Raw genomic sequence first — 14964 nt, 5'->3', positions numbered from 1 at the left:
GGCTATCAAAAAATCTAATTCACTGTGCAAATATAGGGTGCCTCTGGTTGTGGATTCATCAATATCTGAAGGCTCACTCCCAATGATTCCTGCAGAACAATGTATTATGAAAAACTAAAAAGAATCCACCACAGATCTGTGACATGGGTTTTCCCTTGTTAGTTTTTGGCAAAATTTTAGAAGACCATCGTGTCTGGAAGCACATCAGGGACCATATTTTCAACCACTAGCAGAGTCTTCTCCATTCACTGACATTTATAAATTATTTCTTCCTCTACTTTTAATTAAATATATGCTTTAAAAGTATTCTCCTATATCTGGCATCTAATTGCAGTCAGTAATGATTGGCATCCTACTAACAGTTAACTTTTTAAATGCCCATCTTCTGGAAATGTGCACAACAGATCACAAAGCAACTCTCTGGTAACTATTAAAAAAATCCCAAAACAACACAGGCCTCCACTTGAGCCTTAGTATCAACAAATGTAATTTCAATGCCTTAAACTTCATTTGTCACCCAGTAACACACAACTGAAGTCCACCAACTGGCACACAAAGATCATTCACATTTTAAACTTCAACATCTGTTGAAATATCTGTAGACCTTCCACACACACACAAAAAAAAAAGTGTAGAGAAGAAAACACACTTGATAACAGAACTTCAGCATGTCCAAATAACATCAGCTCTTCTGGTCACTTACATCTTTCAAGCCACTTTAATCACCTATGACCTGATCATTTTCTAGAAAAATATTAAGCATAGTACTTCTCCTATATACTTTCCTCTCCTTTCAACGATTTTGATATTTAAGAGGCATGGTCAGAGAAATGTATCTGAAATGGGTTGAAAGCAGTCTTCATATCCAGTAGCAAGAATTTGCTCTACAGCCTCAAAACCATGAGCCTCACAACAAACACCTCCCACACTGTTAGCCTTCACCCTTGCAGGTGACAGTTCCTTCATGTCTGAGCAAGCAGCCATTGAGAACTTGACATCATGCTGGAGAATCAGATAATTGTATTTTCAGATTTCCAGTCATAAAGCATTTTAATCGTCAAAACTAGAAACCAACAAAAGAAGGCAATGAGTTCATAGCAGTCGTTACTGCTAAAAATGGAAAGCTATTAATACCTGTATTAACACCTCCTGACAAGCCCCATTTGTGCCCTGACACTCAGCAGGCCAGTTCTTGGTCCAGACCTGCCAGAACTAGACCATGGAGACCTGCAGGGCTCAGCTCACAACAGCCCAGACAAAGGCACGGGCTGAGCCCACACCACTCATAGAGGCTGCTAAGGAAACACAACCAAAATAGACCCATTCCTGAACTGCAGTCGCAAACACACCTTTAGCAAAGGCTGATAACAAAGTTGCAAGCTCCAGAGACATCTGAGTCCTGTCTAATTCTTATTTACATGGTCTTCACATACAGATCATAGCTAAGGAGTCAGCAAATTTTGTTCACCATAAATCAATAATGTAAGGAGATAAGCCTGTCATCTGCATGTTATCACTGCAATCAGATGTTTCAGCACTTCAGACAATCCAATGCTTGACAGAACCAGTCAAACTTAGCTATAAGGATCAGAGATACCATTCCCTCACAAGAAGTTCAAATATACTTGTTTTTACAGCTAACTGCAGCCAGCTCCAGCCACAAAAGCAAAATCTGTCTCACAGGAAAAAAGAAAGCCTTAGCACCTCTAGTACATCTGGCAACAAAAGTACCCACCAGAGAACATCAAATTAAAAGTAACTCTCTCTATAGGTAAGTGCTCAAATATTTTATTGATTTTATTTATAATCTTGGGCTTAGACTAACGCTGAACTTGACATCTTCTTGCTCTTTCATACACAAGATTGACTTACTTGAGAAAGAAACCACAAGTTTTCAAGCAAAATATCAAGTTTTCAATGCTAGTCATCTCTTCCTGCATTCTCTGCTATTTCCACGCTTAGTATGGGATGAACAATGATTCAACATCTAGAACTGTTGATAATCTGCTAAATAAAGCAAACCAGCACCAATTCCAAATTGTCTTTAATACAGCAAGACAATAGTTCAAAACACAAGCAACTGAACTCATGCAGTGTTTTCCCAGGTAGAAGTTAGGGCAGAGATTGAGACAGTAGCAAGGAAGAGCCAATACAAGGAAGAGCCCTAACCCTAACTTCAACCCCCCTCCCTGCAGTATTTAGTTCTCCTAAACACTCCTCTTCCCAGGAGATTACCCTTTCAGAAAACCATTTTCTTAATTATTTCTTGAAGTAAGGAAACACAACAAAAAAGATTTTAAAAGGGGTAAAACTCAAAACCTTGTCAAGTCTTCCCCCCCTTCAAAAGTTTAGATCAACACAGCCAAAATTAAGCACATAAAAGTTTAGTACTGCTCCATGAAGAACATTAAGACTTCCAATCCAAATAAAGACAAGAATGAAAATATTATTTTAACTGCATTCAGTTCCAATATTTAACAATTTGATAGCCTAAGTAAAAACTTCAATACTGAACGAATATTTAGGAGAGTAACTCTGATAGTTAAGATTCCCCCCCCCGCCCCGCAGTGTCAGAATTGAGCAGTGGACCTAACACTGCAGACAGGAAGCAAACTACTGACAGAGGATGCTCAGCTACAAAAGGTTATTCCCTTCTTTCTATCTCCTTAAAAACATTAATCTGAGGAAAATCAGATCATGTGCGCACACACATTCACTTGAAATTTTTCTTCCATTTAAGCATTGCCCTACCTGCACTCTCTCCAACTCCAGCATTCCCAGAGTTTGTAATTCACCCAAGAGCTTCCTAAGCCTTGGTTTCAGTAACTGTGCCAGCTCAGGTAATCACCGCTCTCCTCCACCAGCTCACTCATCTGTGCCCTGGCCCTGAGTATTACAGTCACAACTGTTTGTGCCACTGTACCATGTGCTATTTATAATCCCCTCAGCAATAACCCTAAACAACAAACAGAGACAATTCAAACTGATTTCCAACTAATCTGCCTTTCAAAACAACTTGCGGAAGCAAAGAACCCAAATCTCACAAGAATCTTTATATTATCTCTCCTCCCACCCTTAGAAAAACCTGAAGAACATCTATCAGTTCAATATTCAACAACCAAGAAAACTAAGCTGTGTTCTCAAATTCATGCATGAATGGAAAAACTCCCATGTGCAAGCAGATTTACAACAAACAGTAAATCTAAAATCAACTCTGTACAGGTATAAGGCATCAAATGTGTATATACTTTCATAATAAAGCCCTCAAAGTAAGTAACTTGAGGAGTCTCAAATTCATTTCTTCTGACTAACAAAAAGACCACAACTAAAGCCTTCTATTCCCCAATTAAATAAGGCCAGTGAGCTGCATTCATTTTTATAAATGTTAAAATAGTCTTCTTGTATTTTAGGATAGGGAACACTATGCTGTTTGCCTGCTAAAGCTGTCTGTTTATCTCCTGGGTCACAGATAAGTAAAATACTTCTGTTCAAAGGGCTGAGCTCTGGAGTGGCTAATTTAACCAGCTCTTGAGAAGACCTTTACTGAAACTCAGGCTGTGTTATCCAGCTAATCTGTGCTATCCAGCTATCAAAAGATTCACCCCTGCTTATATTTTTAACTGACTATTCCTAAAAAACTAATGAGGTGCCTAATTAGAGGAAATAGCTACAAGGACAGGCAAAAGGACCTTTTTTTAATATAATATAGATTTTTGTAGTACACAAAAAAGGACAAGGACAGCACATGGACAGGCAAAAGGGTATTTTTAATAGTATATAGATTTTTGTAGTAAACAAAAAATTTATTTTAAAGTTTGGAAAAAAACCAGCAGCTTTTAGCAGAAGTACATGGCTTTAATCATCTCATGCAACCCCATTCCCAAGGCAATACTGTGGACCCCCATCGCAAACCAACACAAGAGGACCTGTTTTCTCTAACTCCCCAGACCCACGTTTTTATTGACATTGCTGGCATTTCCAACTACCTTATGGAAGTGATGACTGCAAACACTAAAGAAGGGCTACATAAGAGTTATCAGTCTCACGATTCTTACTGAGTAAGAATATACATTACAAACTCCACAGTACAATATTCCAAGACAACTGGACTGCCTGAAGAAACCAGGACTGTTATTGAAAGGGTTTGTAACATGCCAAGTAAGTCAGCCAGTGAGAACAACGCACCAGAACCCACGCTATTCTGCAGCACAAGCAGTTGCTAACAGCTGCACAAGTATTAACACATGACAAAATCCCATCTTCCTCATGCAGAGCAGTATCCTGCAGATCTCTTCCCTGCAGCAACAAAGACAGCCTCCATCCTTCACTCACAGAGAACCTCAGAAGACTGAGGATAAAGACAAGAGATACATACCAGAGAGCAAAGTGATAAACAGATCCCAGAGAACTACTAACATCTCAGCCTTTAATAATCATCTTCAGTCTTGATGCTACACAATTACAATGATGCCTTTGGATAGCTGCTATGTTAAAAGGGAACCGTGAGAAACATATACGGATTATTTCAACCATGTATAATGACTCAGATCAAGCAGAGTCTTAAAAAAAACCCACACGCCATTACCATGCACATTTATTGCAAGATGCATTGCACTGAAACTAACTATTGTACAACCTTCCTACAAAGTACAGATGCCATTATCTAGACTTCTGCAAAACCTTTGACATGATGCCCCACAACATCCTTCTCTCTAAAGTGGTGAGAGCTGGACTTGGTGGGTAAACTGTCTGGTGCATAAGTAAATCATTGGACAGACACATCCAGAGGGTCGTGGTCAGTGGCTCAAGAATTCTAGTGGACATCAGTAACAAGAAGTGCCCCTCAGGGCTCCACACTGGGACCAGTTATTTAGTATCTTCATTAATGACACAGACAAAGATCAGTTACAGACAGCACCAAGCAGAGTGGTATGGTTACCACACATGAAGGATGGGATAGCATCTAAACAGATCTGGACAAGCTTGAGAAGTGGCTCATGGGGATCTCATGAGGTTAAACAAGACCAAGGACAAGGGGCTGCACTCAGGCCTGGGCAATTCCTTGTATCAACAAAGTCTGGGGATGAATAGATAAAGAGTAGCCCTGCCTAGAAGGACTTGGGGGTGCTGGTGGGTGAGAGGCTGGACATGACCCAGCAACAGGCCTCTGCACCCCAGAACACCAACAGTGTCCTGGGCTGGATGCAAAGCACTGAGTGGCAGTAGGGTGAGGAAGGGAATTCTGCCCCTCAGCTCTGATGAGACCCCACCTGCAGTGCTGCCTCCAGCTCTGGGATCCCAGCACAGAAGGACATGGGCCTGTTCAAGTGCAGAGAGGACCAAGTTCAAGATGTTCAGCAAGATGGATAATCTCCCCTACAAGGAAAGGCTGAAAAAACTGGGATTGTTCAGTATGGAAAAGAGAACGCTTTGAGGGGAACTAATCACAGCTTTCCAATACCTGAAGGGAACTTAAAGCAGAAGAGAAACTTTTGAAAAAGAGCCTGGAGTGACAAGGTAGAATGGCTTCAAACTGAAAGAGAAAAGGGTTTGGTTAGATGTTAGGAAAAAATTCTTTACTGTGAGGTGGCAACGCATTGGGATAGACTGCCCAGAGAAGCTGTGGATACCACATCCCTGAAAGTGTTCAAGGCCAGGCTAGATGTGGTTCAGTGTAAATTGACCTAACCCAAGGTGTAGCTGCCCATGACAGGGAACTTGGAAGTAGATAACACTTAAGGTCCCTTTTAACCCATCCATGGTAAGCTGACAACTTTTGTTATATACAAAAATACACATTTGTCAAAAACAAGGACACAGCTAATGTTTTGAGGTAAAAGGACTGTGCATTTACCAAATTTACAGATTCTGCCTTCTCCATAAGGAAAGATGCAACAGCTTTAGCTGAGACCTAGAAAAAACACGTTATCCTCACAAGATCTGAAGGTCCAAAACCGCATACTTAATTTTATTAAATGCTATTACATGGCATTCTAGACCATTCAGAAGTCTAACTGTCCACCTAATTTGGAGGGAAAAAAACTCAATTAGTTGACAATCTATGATTAAGCTATAAAGTTTAATTCCTGTAATACAAACTACACATGCACACTCACCAGTTTTTTCTATTTAGATGACACTCTGTGCTTTGGACCATAACCACTAGATGAGAGGAAAAATTCTGCAGAAGAATTACAAACCAACTACTGAGCTGTCACAGCTGAAAGTTCATGTCTCACTGAAGATGGCTGTTTTGCTGAGACCAATGTTAGAAGAGAAAAATGCTTCTTCCTTCCTTTGACCTACACAGCAACACTTCTACAGTGGGTCTATTAACCCATCCTCAGTTAGGTACATCCATCTTGGTCAAGACAATGATGCAAACATTGCCCTCAAAAGTAAAGGCAAGTGAAAAATCCTACCTAAAATCAGAGCAACTGTTAAGGTCCTTACCACATTCTCTAATGAACAGCATTGCTTTTTATATCATAGAGGAGCTAACATACCTATGGCTTATTTTCAATAAATAAGCCATAGGTAAAGTACCTACTTTAACCCTGGCAATTTTGACCCTTCTGCAGAAGCCAGTCATTGTTATAACTCCTGAACCCATGGTAGCTCAGAGAACTACAGTGACAACGAAGCCATTGTGGGGGCTGGTTGGTTTCTATGAAACCAGTTTTTACACTAATCTAGCTTACCAATTCTGCTCATACTACGTTAGTCAAGCACAAGATGCAAGGAAAATAGCAGCACTATCTCATTTACCATTAGGTCATCATTAGAGTGGCTAACTCGCCCTGAAAAAAAAACTCAGTGTAAAAGGGAAACCGAAAGGTTTTCACTGTGAAAACCACAGTACACTACCCAAAAGCACACTCTTTGTGAACAACTGCAGTAACACCTTCCCCTTCCTGCTCCCGGCTCTCCGAAGTGCACACGCAGCAATGCCACAAAGAGCACAGCTCGTAGCAAAGCCCCTGTGGTCAGGAACCTCTTTCTCAAAACAAGCTTTTAAAAGATTTTATCTTTGCAAGGATGCAAGGAACTGCCTTCACAGCAAACTGGGAAGGAGAAAGGGGTTCGACACAGGGCCAGGCTGGCTCAGGGGCGGCTGCGGGGAGGCCACACCGAGCCCGCGGCCTGGCTCAGCACTCAGCGAGGCGCTTTGGCGCCCACGGCAGCTCCCCCCTTCCCCCATCAAACCCTTCCACCCGGCTCGGCCGCCGGGAAACGTGGTTGTCGCCGCAGCTCCCGGCCCGAACGTGCCCCCTGCAGATACCCGCGGGGTCAGGCCCCGCCACAGCCCGGCGCTCCAGCGCTAATCGCGTTCTCCACCAGGTTCGAGCAGCACCGCGGTCACACCGCACTCCCGCCTCGCTCGGCGGCAGCCGCAACCCCGGCTTGTCGCGCCCACCTCAAGCGCGGTGCAGCCGCAGCGCCAGGGCGGCATCGGGGCTACCCGGGTCCGGCCGCTCGCCAACAGCCAGGCTCTCCTTCCCTCCCCCCGGCCCTGCGGTTCGGCGCCTGCCGCCCGCCCCCGCGGAAAGCGCGCCCTGGGGCGCCCGGAGTCGCCGCGGGGGAACCCGCACGTCCGCCTCGGCCCGGCCCAGCTCCGCTGGTTTCCCCCGGGCGGTGCAGCCCCCGCGGCGGCGGGCTCTGGGCAGGAGGCCGCAGCGGGCCGCCCGCCTGTCCAGGGACAGAGGCTGATGCCGGGGACAAACACGGCCCGGCGGGAACGCCGGGGAAAGGGCCGCAGGGGGGAGGCGGCGCCCGCGCGGGCCTCATCCTCGGCGGCCCCGGCGAGACACCGAGCGGGGCGTGTGGGGAAGGTGCTCGCCGCCCGCCGTCTTCTAGCCCGGTTACCTGTGGCGCCGAGCAGGAAGTCCAGGGTGCTGTGCCGCGCTGCTGCTGCCATAGTGAGGTAGAGCCCTGTGCCATGCCTGGAGCAGCGGCAGCGGCGGCGCGGCCCGTGCGGCGGAGCGGCCCTATATGCGCGGGGCTGCGGCGGCGCCGGCGGGGGGAGCGCGGCGGGGCGGGGCCGGGGCGGGCCCAGGGAAGCGGCTTGCCCAGAGACCCCGCTCGGCGTGTCCGCAGAGCTCTTGGGGGTGCGATTCACCTCCACCCACCCCTGAAATCCCCTAATGGTGTCCTGGCGCTGAGGCCGCGGAGCGGTCCCAGCGGCGGTGGGGCGGCTCTGTGTCACCTGCTGCCGCCGTGGGCACGGAGGGGCCCCCGCTGTCCCTCCCTGCAGAGGGAGTCTTTAAAGCCTTTTGTTTAAAGTCTTTTTTATTCATAACGGGTAACTATAAAACAGCGGGCTGAAGTCACAAATTTCATTAATCACGTGCAATTACAAGCCCAGAAAAATAGCATCCAGAAGTAGTTAGCTACAGGACTGATCACAGAATCACGACATCACAGAATCAATTAGGTTGGTAAAGACGTCTGAGGTATCGAATCCAACCTGGGACCGACCACCACTGTGTCAGCTAGACCACGGCAATGAGTGCCACGTCCAGTCTTTCCTTAAAAACATCCAGGGACGGTGACTCCACCACCCCTCTGGGCAGCCCATTCCATTAACCTTTCTGCGAAGCAATTCCTCCTAATGTCCAATCTAAATCTCCCCAGGTGCAGATAAAGACTGTGTCCTCTCCTCCTGTCGCAGGCTGCCTGGCAGAAGAGAACGAGCCCCATCTGTCTACAGTCTCCTTTCAGGGAATTGTAGAGAGGAGAAGGTCATCTCTGTCTCCTTTTCTCCAGGCCTAACAACCCCAGCTTCCTCTGTTGCTCCTCATCAGACTTGTGCTCCAGACCCTTCCCCAGCTCCGTTGTCCTTCTCTGGACATGCTCCAGCCCCTCAACATCCTTCCTGAACTGAGGGGCCCAGAACTGGGCACAGGAGTCCAGGTGTGGCCTCACCAGTGTTGAGAACAGGGGAAGATGTTTGGCTGTGTCAGTCACTAGGAGCTATGCCAGCTGGCAAATTCCTTTAGTTTTATTGCATGAATGAGAGTGGATTTGCACAATGTCATGGCATCAATGGTTTTACATGATTCCACAATTAAATTAAGATATTTACAAGTAACTGCTAGTGTGTTACTTGTTGCTAGTCTAATGTGCTACCGTGATTATTTCCATAACTTTCCATAAGGTTTTTTCAGGGCAAATTTACAGTATCCCTGTTTTGAACAGTTACAGTTCCCCACAAGCACCCTGAGCAAAGCAGAAACATTCACTGGAAATGTGCATCAGAAGACACACAGACATCTTCAGGTCTGTACTTAACTATACTTTCTTCAGATGGTCTTCATTTGACACAACTCATGCATGAGAGGCTGGGGGATTTTATGATTAATTACCTAAAATAAACAGCTTTGCATGCTCCTATTCAATATCTTTGATCCAGTCCTGGATGCTGTAGGGGGTTACATAGTTCTGTTTGTGTGGCTTGTGTATCCTTGTTGCCATTACATCAGGAATTACAATTTTTCTTAATGCTATCTCTCTTTTTTCTTTTTTTTTAACCAAAATCAATTCTTCCTTGCTGCCAACTTCAATCTCTCCACTTTTTTTTTTTTCCAGACATGCAACTGCCACAAGACAGCCATTAAAATCCCTGCTCTTTAAAATCTCATACATCTCTCACCTTTTCTTGTGGCTGCTGCAGTGGTTTCAGTTACCTCATTCCATAAAGGAGCTTACTGGATTGATTTTTACTCTCTTCAGTGGGAGAAACACCTTATGTTCTGTTCAACCTATTACATTGTCTATCCATTGTGGAATATTTGGAAGAAGGTAATAATGATGTTGCCACCTAAGTGCATTCAAATGTATTTGTTCATACGTGCTAAGTGCCTTGCTAAATTATGCCCTTACATACACATGAACAACTTTCCTGCATTTACAGGGAAGGGAAAAAAAATGGAACATCAATATGTCATCCAAATCTTTTCCTGGCATTAGTTTTGCAGTTGAAGCCAATCATTTCAGACTGGCACTTAGGGAAAGTTGAAACATCATCTTTTAATTAAATTTGCCATGGAAAAAAGAGCACTGGTTTTACTGTGTCCTATTTTATGATTTTTTAGTGGGCTGAAAAGCTGAAAAGGTTAATGAATTATTACAAAGAACAGTATGAAGTCTTTCTTTCTTAAACTTTGACTTAAAGGATAGCTCCTATGCATAAATGGCTTTTGCAGCTGCTCATTGGGTTAGGTGGAACTGGGAAAGCTGGCAAAACAGCATGAACAAATTCAATACACAGTGGAAAAGAAGAAAAAGAAAAGGTTTATTTTAGAAACTTTGGTAGAGCTGTAGGAAAACATCCAACAAGAGGAAGAAACCTACAATATCAGTATGTAGGAGTGAAAACAAACAGTAAATTACCTATGGTTTTACAGAAAAGCATAAAAACAAAGCCCACAGAATTTAAGCCTCCTTGTGAAGGATCCCATTGCTGAGGAAGGAACTAACACCATTCTCTACCACTTCTTTGGTGTGACTACTGTGTGCATACTACTTAACTAGGTCATGCCTGGGATATTTTTGGGAATCTTCCTGTTAGAAAATTACACTGAAGGGAATTTAAAAAAGAGCAATTAAAATAATTAAAGAGATGAAGGGATTGATTTATGAGACAAGATCAAAAGATCTGGAATATTAAAACATGTTTCACAAATGCTGTGGAGTTTGGATGACATCACGTTGTTAAGATTAGCACAGACTGTTTGGAAAGAGTTTATTCAGTGTGAGGTTACCTGTGTATTTTGAAACTAGTAGAAACTGCAAAAGTGGGGGAAAAAGGTTGAGGCACCAATGTTTGAAAAGCTTTGTGCTGAAAATCAAGGGCAGAGACCATACCCTCTACAGGTAGATTGGATAGGTCAGATAAAAGACACCAGCTGATGGGAACAATCTTGCACTGGCAAATAGCTGGGACAAAGGCTTTGCACAGTATGGAGTAACCTGCACTAGATGTGTGGTTTAGCCTGCATAACCTTTGTTCTCCATGCAGGACTGAAATACCAAGTGTTTCAAGTCTTGGGTGTTTTCAAGCAGGGTGTAATTTTTAACCACACGTTCCCTGTTCATCCTCTCTGACTACATCCATCTCTGTTCATTGTTCTGAAGATATTTCACCTACAACTGCACAATCCTATATTCACCTCAGGAATGGAAAGATAAACAAACTTATTCTCATACATAGCTAAGAAACATCCTTTAAGAAAAAGATTCTTTTTCCTCATGCTTATAACCTGTTTGGAAATTCATTAACTTCTGGTCCTTCTGAGTCCAGCTCACTAGGGTTGTTTAACAACAGTAGACTTTTTCTCCTGAATGGCTAAAAGTTTCTAAAGTGATGGCACATTTAAGACAGGAGTTCACAAAGGTTGTGTTCACCCTTGTTTAGAAACACTTGTATGTCTCATGGCATTATCACTTGGGAAAAATGTGGCCATCTCACAATGCTAATTGAAACCTTGAAATTAAACACATCTATCTAAAATAGATACAAATGAGTTCTCTCTCCATGCCTGGTTCTGTATATTCAAAGTATTGTTAAACATTAATGCAAGACAATACAATTAAATAAGCAGAATAACATGTGCAAACATATTACCTCAAGCTGAAGTGCCTGCTAGAAGATGTTACTAAAATGGGAAAAGCAGGGGCTGCAAACAGAAGAGGGGTAGAACGTGGTACAAATCCCTGAAAGTGCTTTCATCATGTTCATTGTTTGTGCATCTGGATCAGTTTTTCCCCAGGAATTTTCTTTTTTTGAACACAGCTCTAGTTCTTAAGTATTTGCTTATCTTTGACAGAAGTCATGGTAAATTTTGAGAGGTAGGAGAGGGAAGATAATACTTCATTTTAGAAAAATATTGGTGGGGTGGGATGGGAGAGGGTCTTGTAAGTTAATGGTTGTTTTAGAAATTATTTGAGGTGACAATGTAGTATCACAATTGAGACCAAACATGAAATTCACCACTTTGCAAAACAGGATTCTCTTATTATACAAGATGAAATTTGTGTTTTCTAGAGGCGAGCAACTGTTTAATACAGCTAAGAAAATGAGAACTGATTATTGTAATGAATTTACTTCTTTAATTCTTATTTCTACTTTTTTGCCTGAGCATGTTACTGTTTACTAAAACAAATACAGTTTATCCCCCCTCTCTTGGATGCTTTCTATCTAATATGTAGGCTTGTTGGGGCATAGCTCTAGAGGCTTAAAAAAAAGAGAGTAAACTGTCAATTTCAAATTAAATTTAGGCAGTTTGGAGTCTACATCTTACTGGAAACTATGAGAAAAATCTCTAACTTTAAAAACAAGTATATTGAGTTCAATAGGAAACTTAGGTAGATTACAAGATGAATAAAGAGTCCTTTTTTTTTTTTTTTTTTTTTTTTTTTTAATTCTGCAAAGAAAGACCCTGGAGAGTCAAATTATATCATAGGATGTAAGACCTCTCACAGAACAAGAGAACAATTTCAGGAAGTTAGCAAACTCAGATAAGAGTTAATTACTTAAATAAGTGCTACCATAAATTATAGCAGCTATTATACTCCCTGCTTTTAGAGAACCCTGTGCTGGATTTTTGCCAGAGTGCTGTGTGTGAACCCTTGGGATTTCCTTTGGTCCAGATAGACTCTGGTCTGTTCCCTTTGGGCAGATGTTATTTACCATGGAGGTGAGACCTCAAGTGCAGTCATCCCAGGATCCTGGTCATCCTGCTCATCTTCTTCAGGGACACTTTACTTGCCTTAAAACATTCACCAATCAGGTTTCAATCTTGACAGAAACTAATGAATTATTTTGATAACACTGAGAAGTTGCCACAGAAGCCACTTACAGACCCTTCCTTACCTTTGCCTTCCCTTTGCATCCTCTAAGCTTACCCCATGTTGTACCTCCAACCTGCACATACTGGGAGGTTTGGGGTTGGGGTTTTTTCCTAACTGCCAAAATGCCACAGACCTGACAGAGTTCCTTTCTGGGTTTCTCTATAGATGTTTGACTATTCAATAGAATTCACCAGAATCCTAATGAGTATTTCCACACCCCAAACAAAATACAAGGAAAGGCTAGATGAACACTGCTTTTCCATCCCAACCACAGTCTTGCCTGTGAACTTACCACATGATGCAGCAAAATTTGATCAAGCTTTTCTTTAACATCTGTGTCATCTCTGAGAACAATAACAGCCTATAAGAAGTCCCTCTTGGTGTTTGAAAATAGCCTTTGAGGAATCTTTTTTATAACTCCTATCAGATAATCTCCCCTATTCGCTCTTGGTCCCCAATTATCATCTGATCCCATGGGCAGCTCATCAGGTGATTCCCAGTAACACATCAGATCCCATGGGCAGCTATGGGTAACAACCTCTTGGATAGCAACCAAAGGGCTTGTCTGGCTTGCCCACCTCCTGTTATGCCTGTCACATTGTCTGGATGCACCTCCTCAGGCATCGATAGGGCCTGCCAGCACGAGTCTTCCTTTATGACCTAAGCTATAGAAGTTATGTCTGATGGCTGCATCAGCTTGTTAGAATATCTAAACCACTCCCAAGTGGTGACTTACAGAGTACAGGACAGGACCTGTGGTTCATAATCAAAAAAAATATGACTGAAAAAAATTGGATTCTGATGTTTCATTTCCCCCACACAAAGCAGAATGATGGCAAGCTCAGGTGAGGTCAGATAACCAGTGATAGGGGTGACTGTGTGTGACATGGTTGGGACTTTAGGATAGCCCTTGTTTCCAGCAGCAATAAAAGAGAATAATTTGTCTATTACATTAAGCTGGTTCTGGTTGTTTTCTTGGGGTTGCTTTTTCTTTCTGTTCTGCTTCTGTTTTGTTTATATGTCCTAATAATTACTGTCACAAAAGCAGTAATGCAGGTTTTCCCAATCCCTTCAAGTTACAGCATCCTGTCTATAATTTCCCATGGTATGCAGGTGACTTCAGGAAGAGGTTACCCCTAGATTTCAGAAAACACACTGAATAGGTAAATCCCCTCTTTTTTCATCACAACACTCTGTATCCAGTGGACACCATTCTCCTTTCTGCAGCTACAGTTGAAACAAAGTAAATATTATAAAATACCTGACCAGGGTGAAATAATTTATTTTATCCCTTGTAAAAATCTTTATATTAGGGAAAAATATACATGGGGGGATAATTTGTAATCCTAGACTCTCATGACATGAAGAAAATAATATTCTTTCTGATCAAAGTGGTTTTTTAGGGAGGGAGGGAATCCCTGCACAGAGAAGAATGGATGGTAAATAGATTAAAATTAGAGTATTGAATTCATCCAGACAGCATGGAGGCAGTAGAACAAATGAGCAAAAGAGAGAGAGTGTAAAAAATAATACAATAGAAAAGATGTTTTACCTTAACTAGACATCAGTAATATGTACTTTATATGCATGTTTTACAATATTATTTTTCATGAAGTTGTTCCTTTTAGTTACATTTTCCAATTCTCTTTTGAGTGATGATGCCTCAGCGTGCACTCTGTGAGAAATGCTGATAAATTATAGTGTGAATTTTATTCTCACATCTGTATTGTATACTGGATTCAGGGCTTCTTACATGAAATTCTGTTGCCACTGAAGTCAAAGACAGACTTAATGCTACCTTCAAGGGAGCCAGAATGTCAGTATTTGTCTGGTGCACTGCAGACAAGGTTAGACCAATCCTCTTTTTTACCTGGTCATTGACTTTTCAGGCAGAATTGTATGTAACAGCATTCAAAATATAAAACCAAGGAGAATGAACAAAATGCTTAAATACATGCCAGTAGCTCATACTAGGTACAATTAAGTCATAAACTCAACCCAACCCCTCAGAACTCTATAAGGAGTATTACTGTATTGATGAGTTCAGCTTTCCTACTGTGAGACAAGGTATTACCATTATGGCTGTCATGAGTGAACCTTTTGATTGCAAGT

General features: G+C 42.6%; 1 protein-coding gene across 1 annotated transcript in view; it reads right to left on the bottom strand.

The window, feature by feature from the left end:
• The window catches only part of SMS (spermine synthase), a 43465-nt gene extending 35453 nt beyond the window's left edge, over nt 1–8012 (bottom strand). Inside the window, exon 1 of the mRNA XM_030234079.2 lies at nt 7867–8012. Coding sequence (XP_030089939.1) covers nt 7867–7918 — 52 coding nt within the window. The 5' untranslated portion in view covers nt 7919–8012. The remainder of the gene's footprint in view (nt 1–7866) is intronic.
• Between the last annotated feature and the right edge of the window lie 6952 nt (nt 8013–14964).

The sequence above is a fragment of the Serinus canaria genome, chromosome 1 (assembly GCF_022539315.1).
Source record: "Serinus canaria isolate serCan28SL12 chromosome 1, serCan2020, whole genome shotgun sequence".
Taxonomy (NCBI): domain Eukaryota; kingdom Metazoa; phylum Chordata; class Aves; order Passeriformes; family Fringillidae; genus Serinus; species Serinus canaria.
Note: the sequence above shows the minus strand (reverse complement) of the source record. Positions and strands in the feature narration are given on the sequence as shown.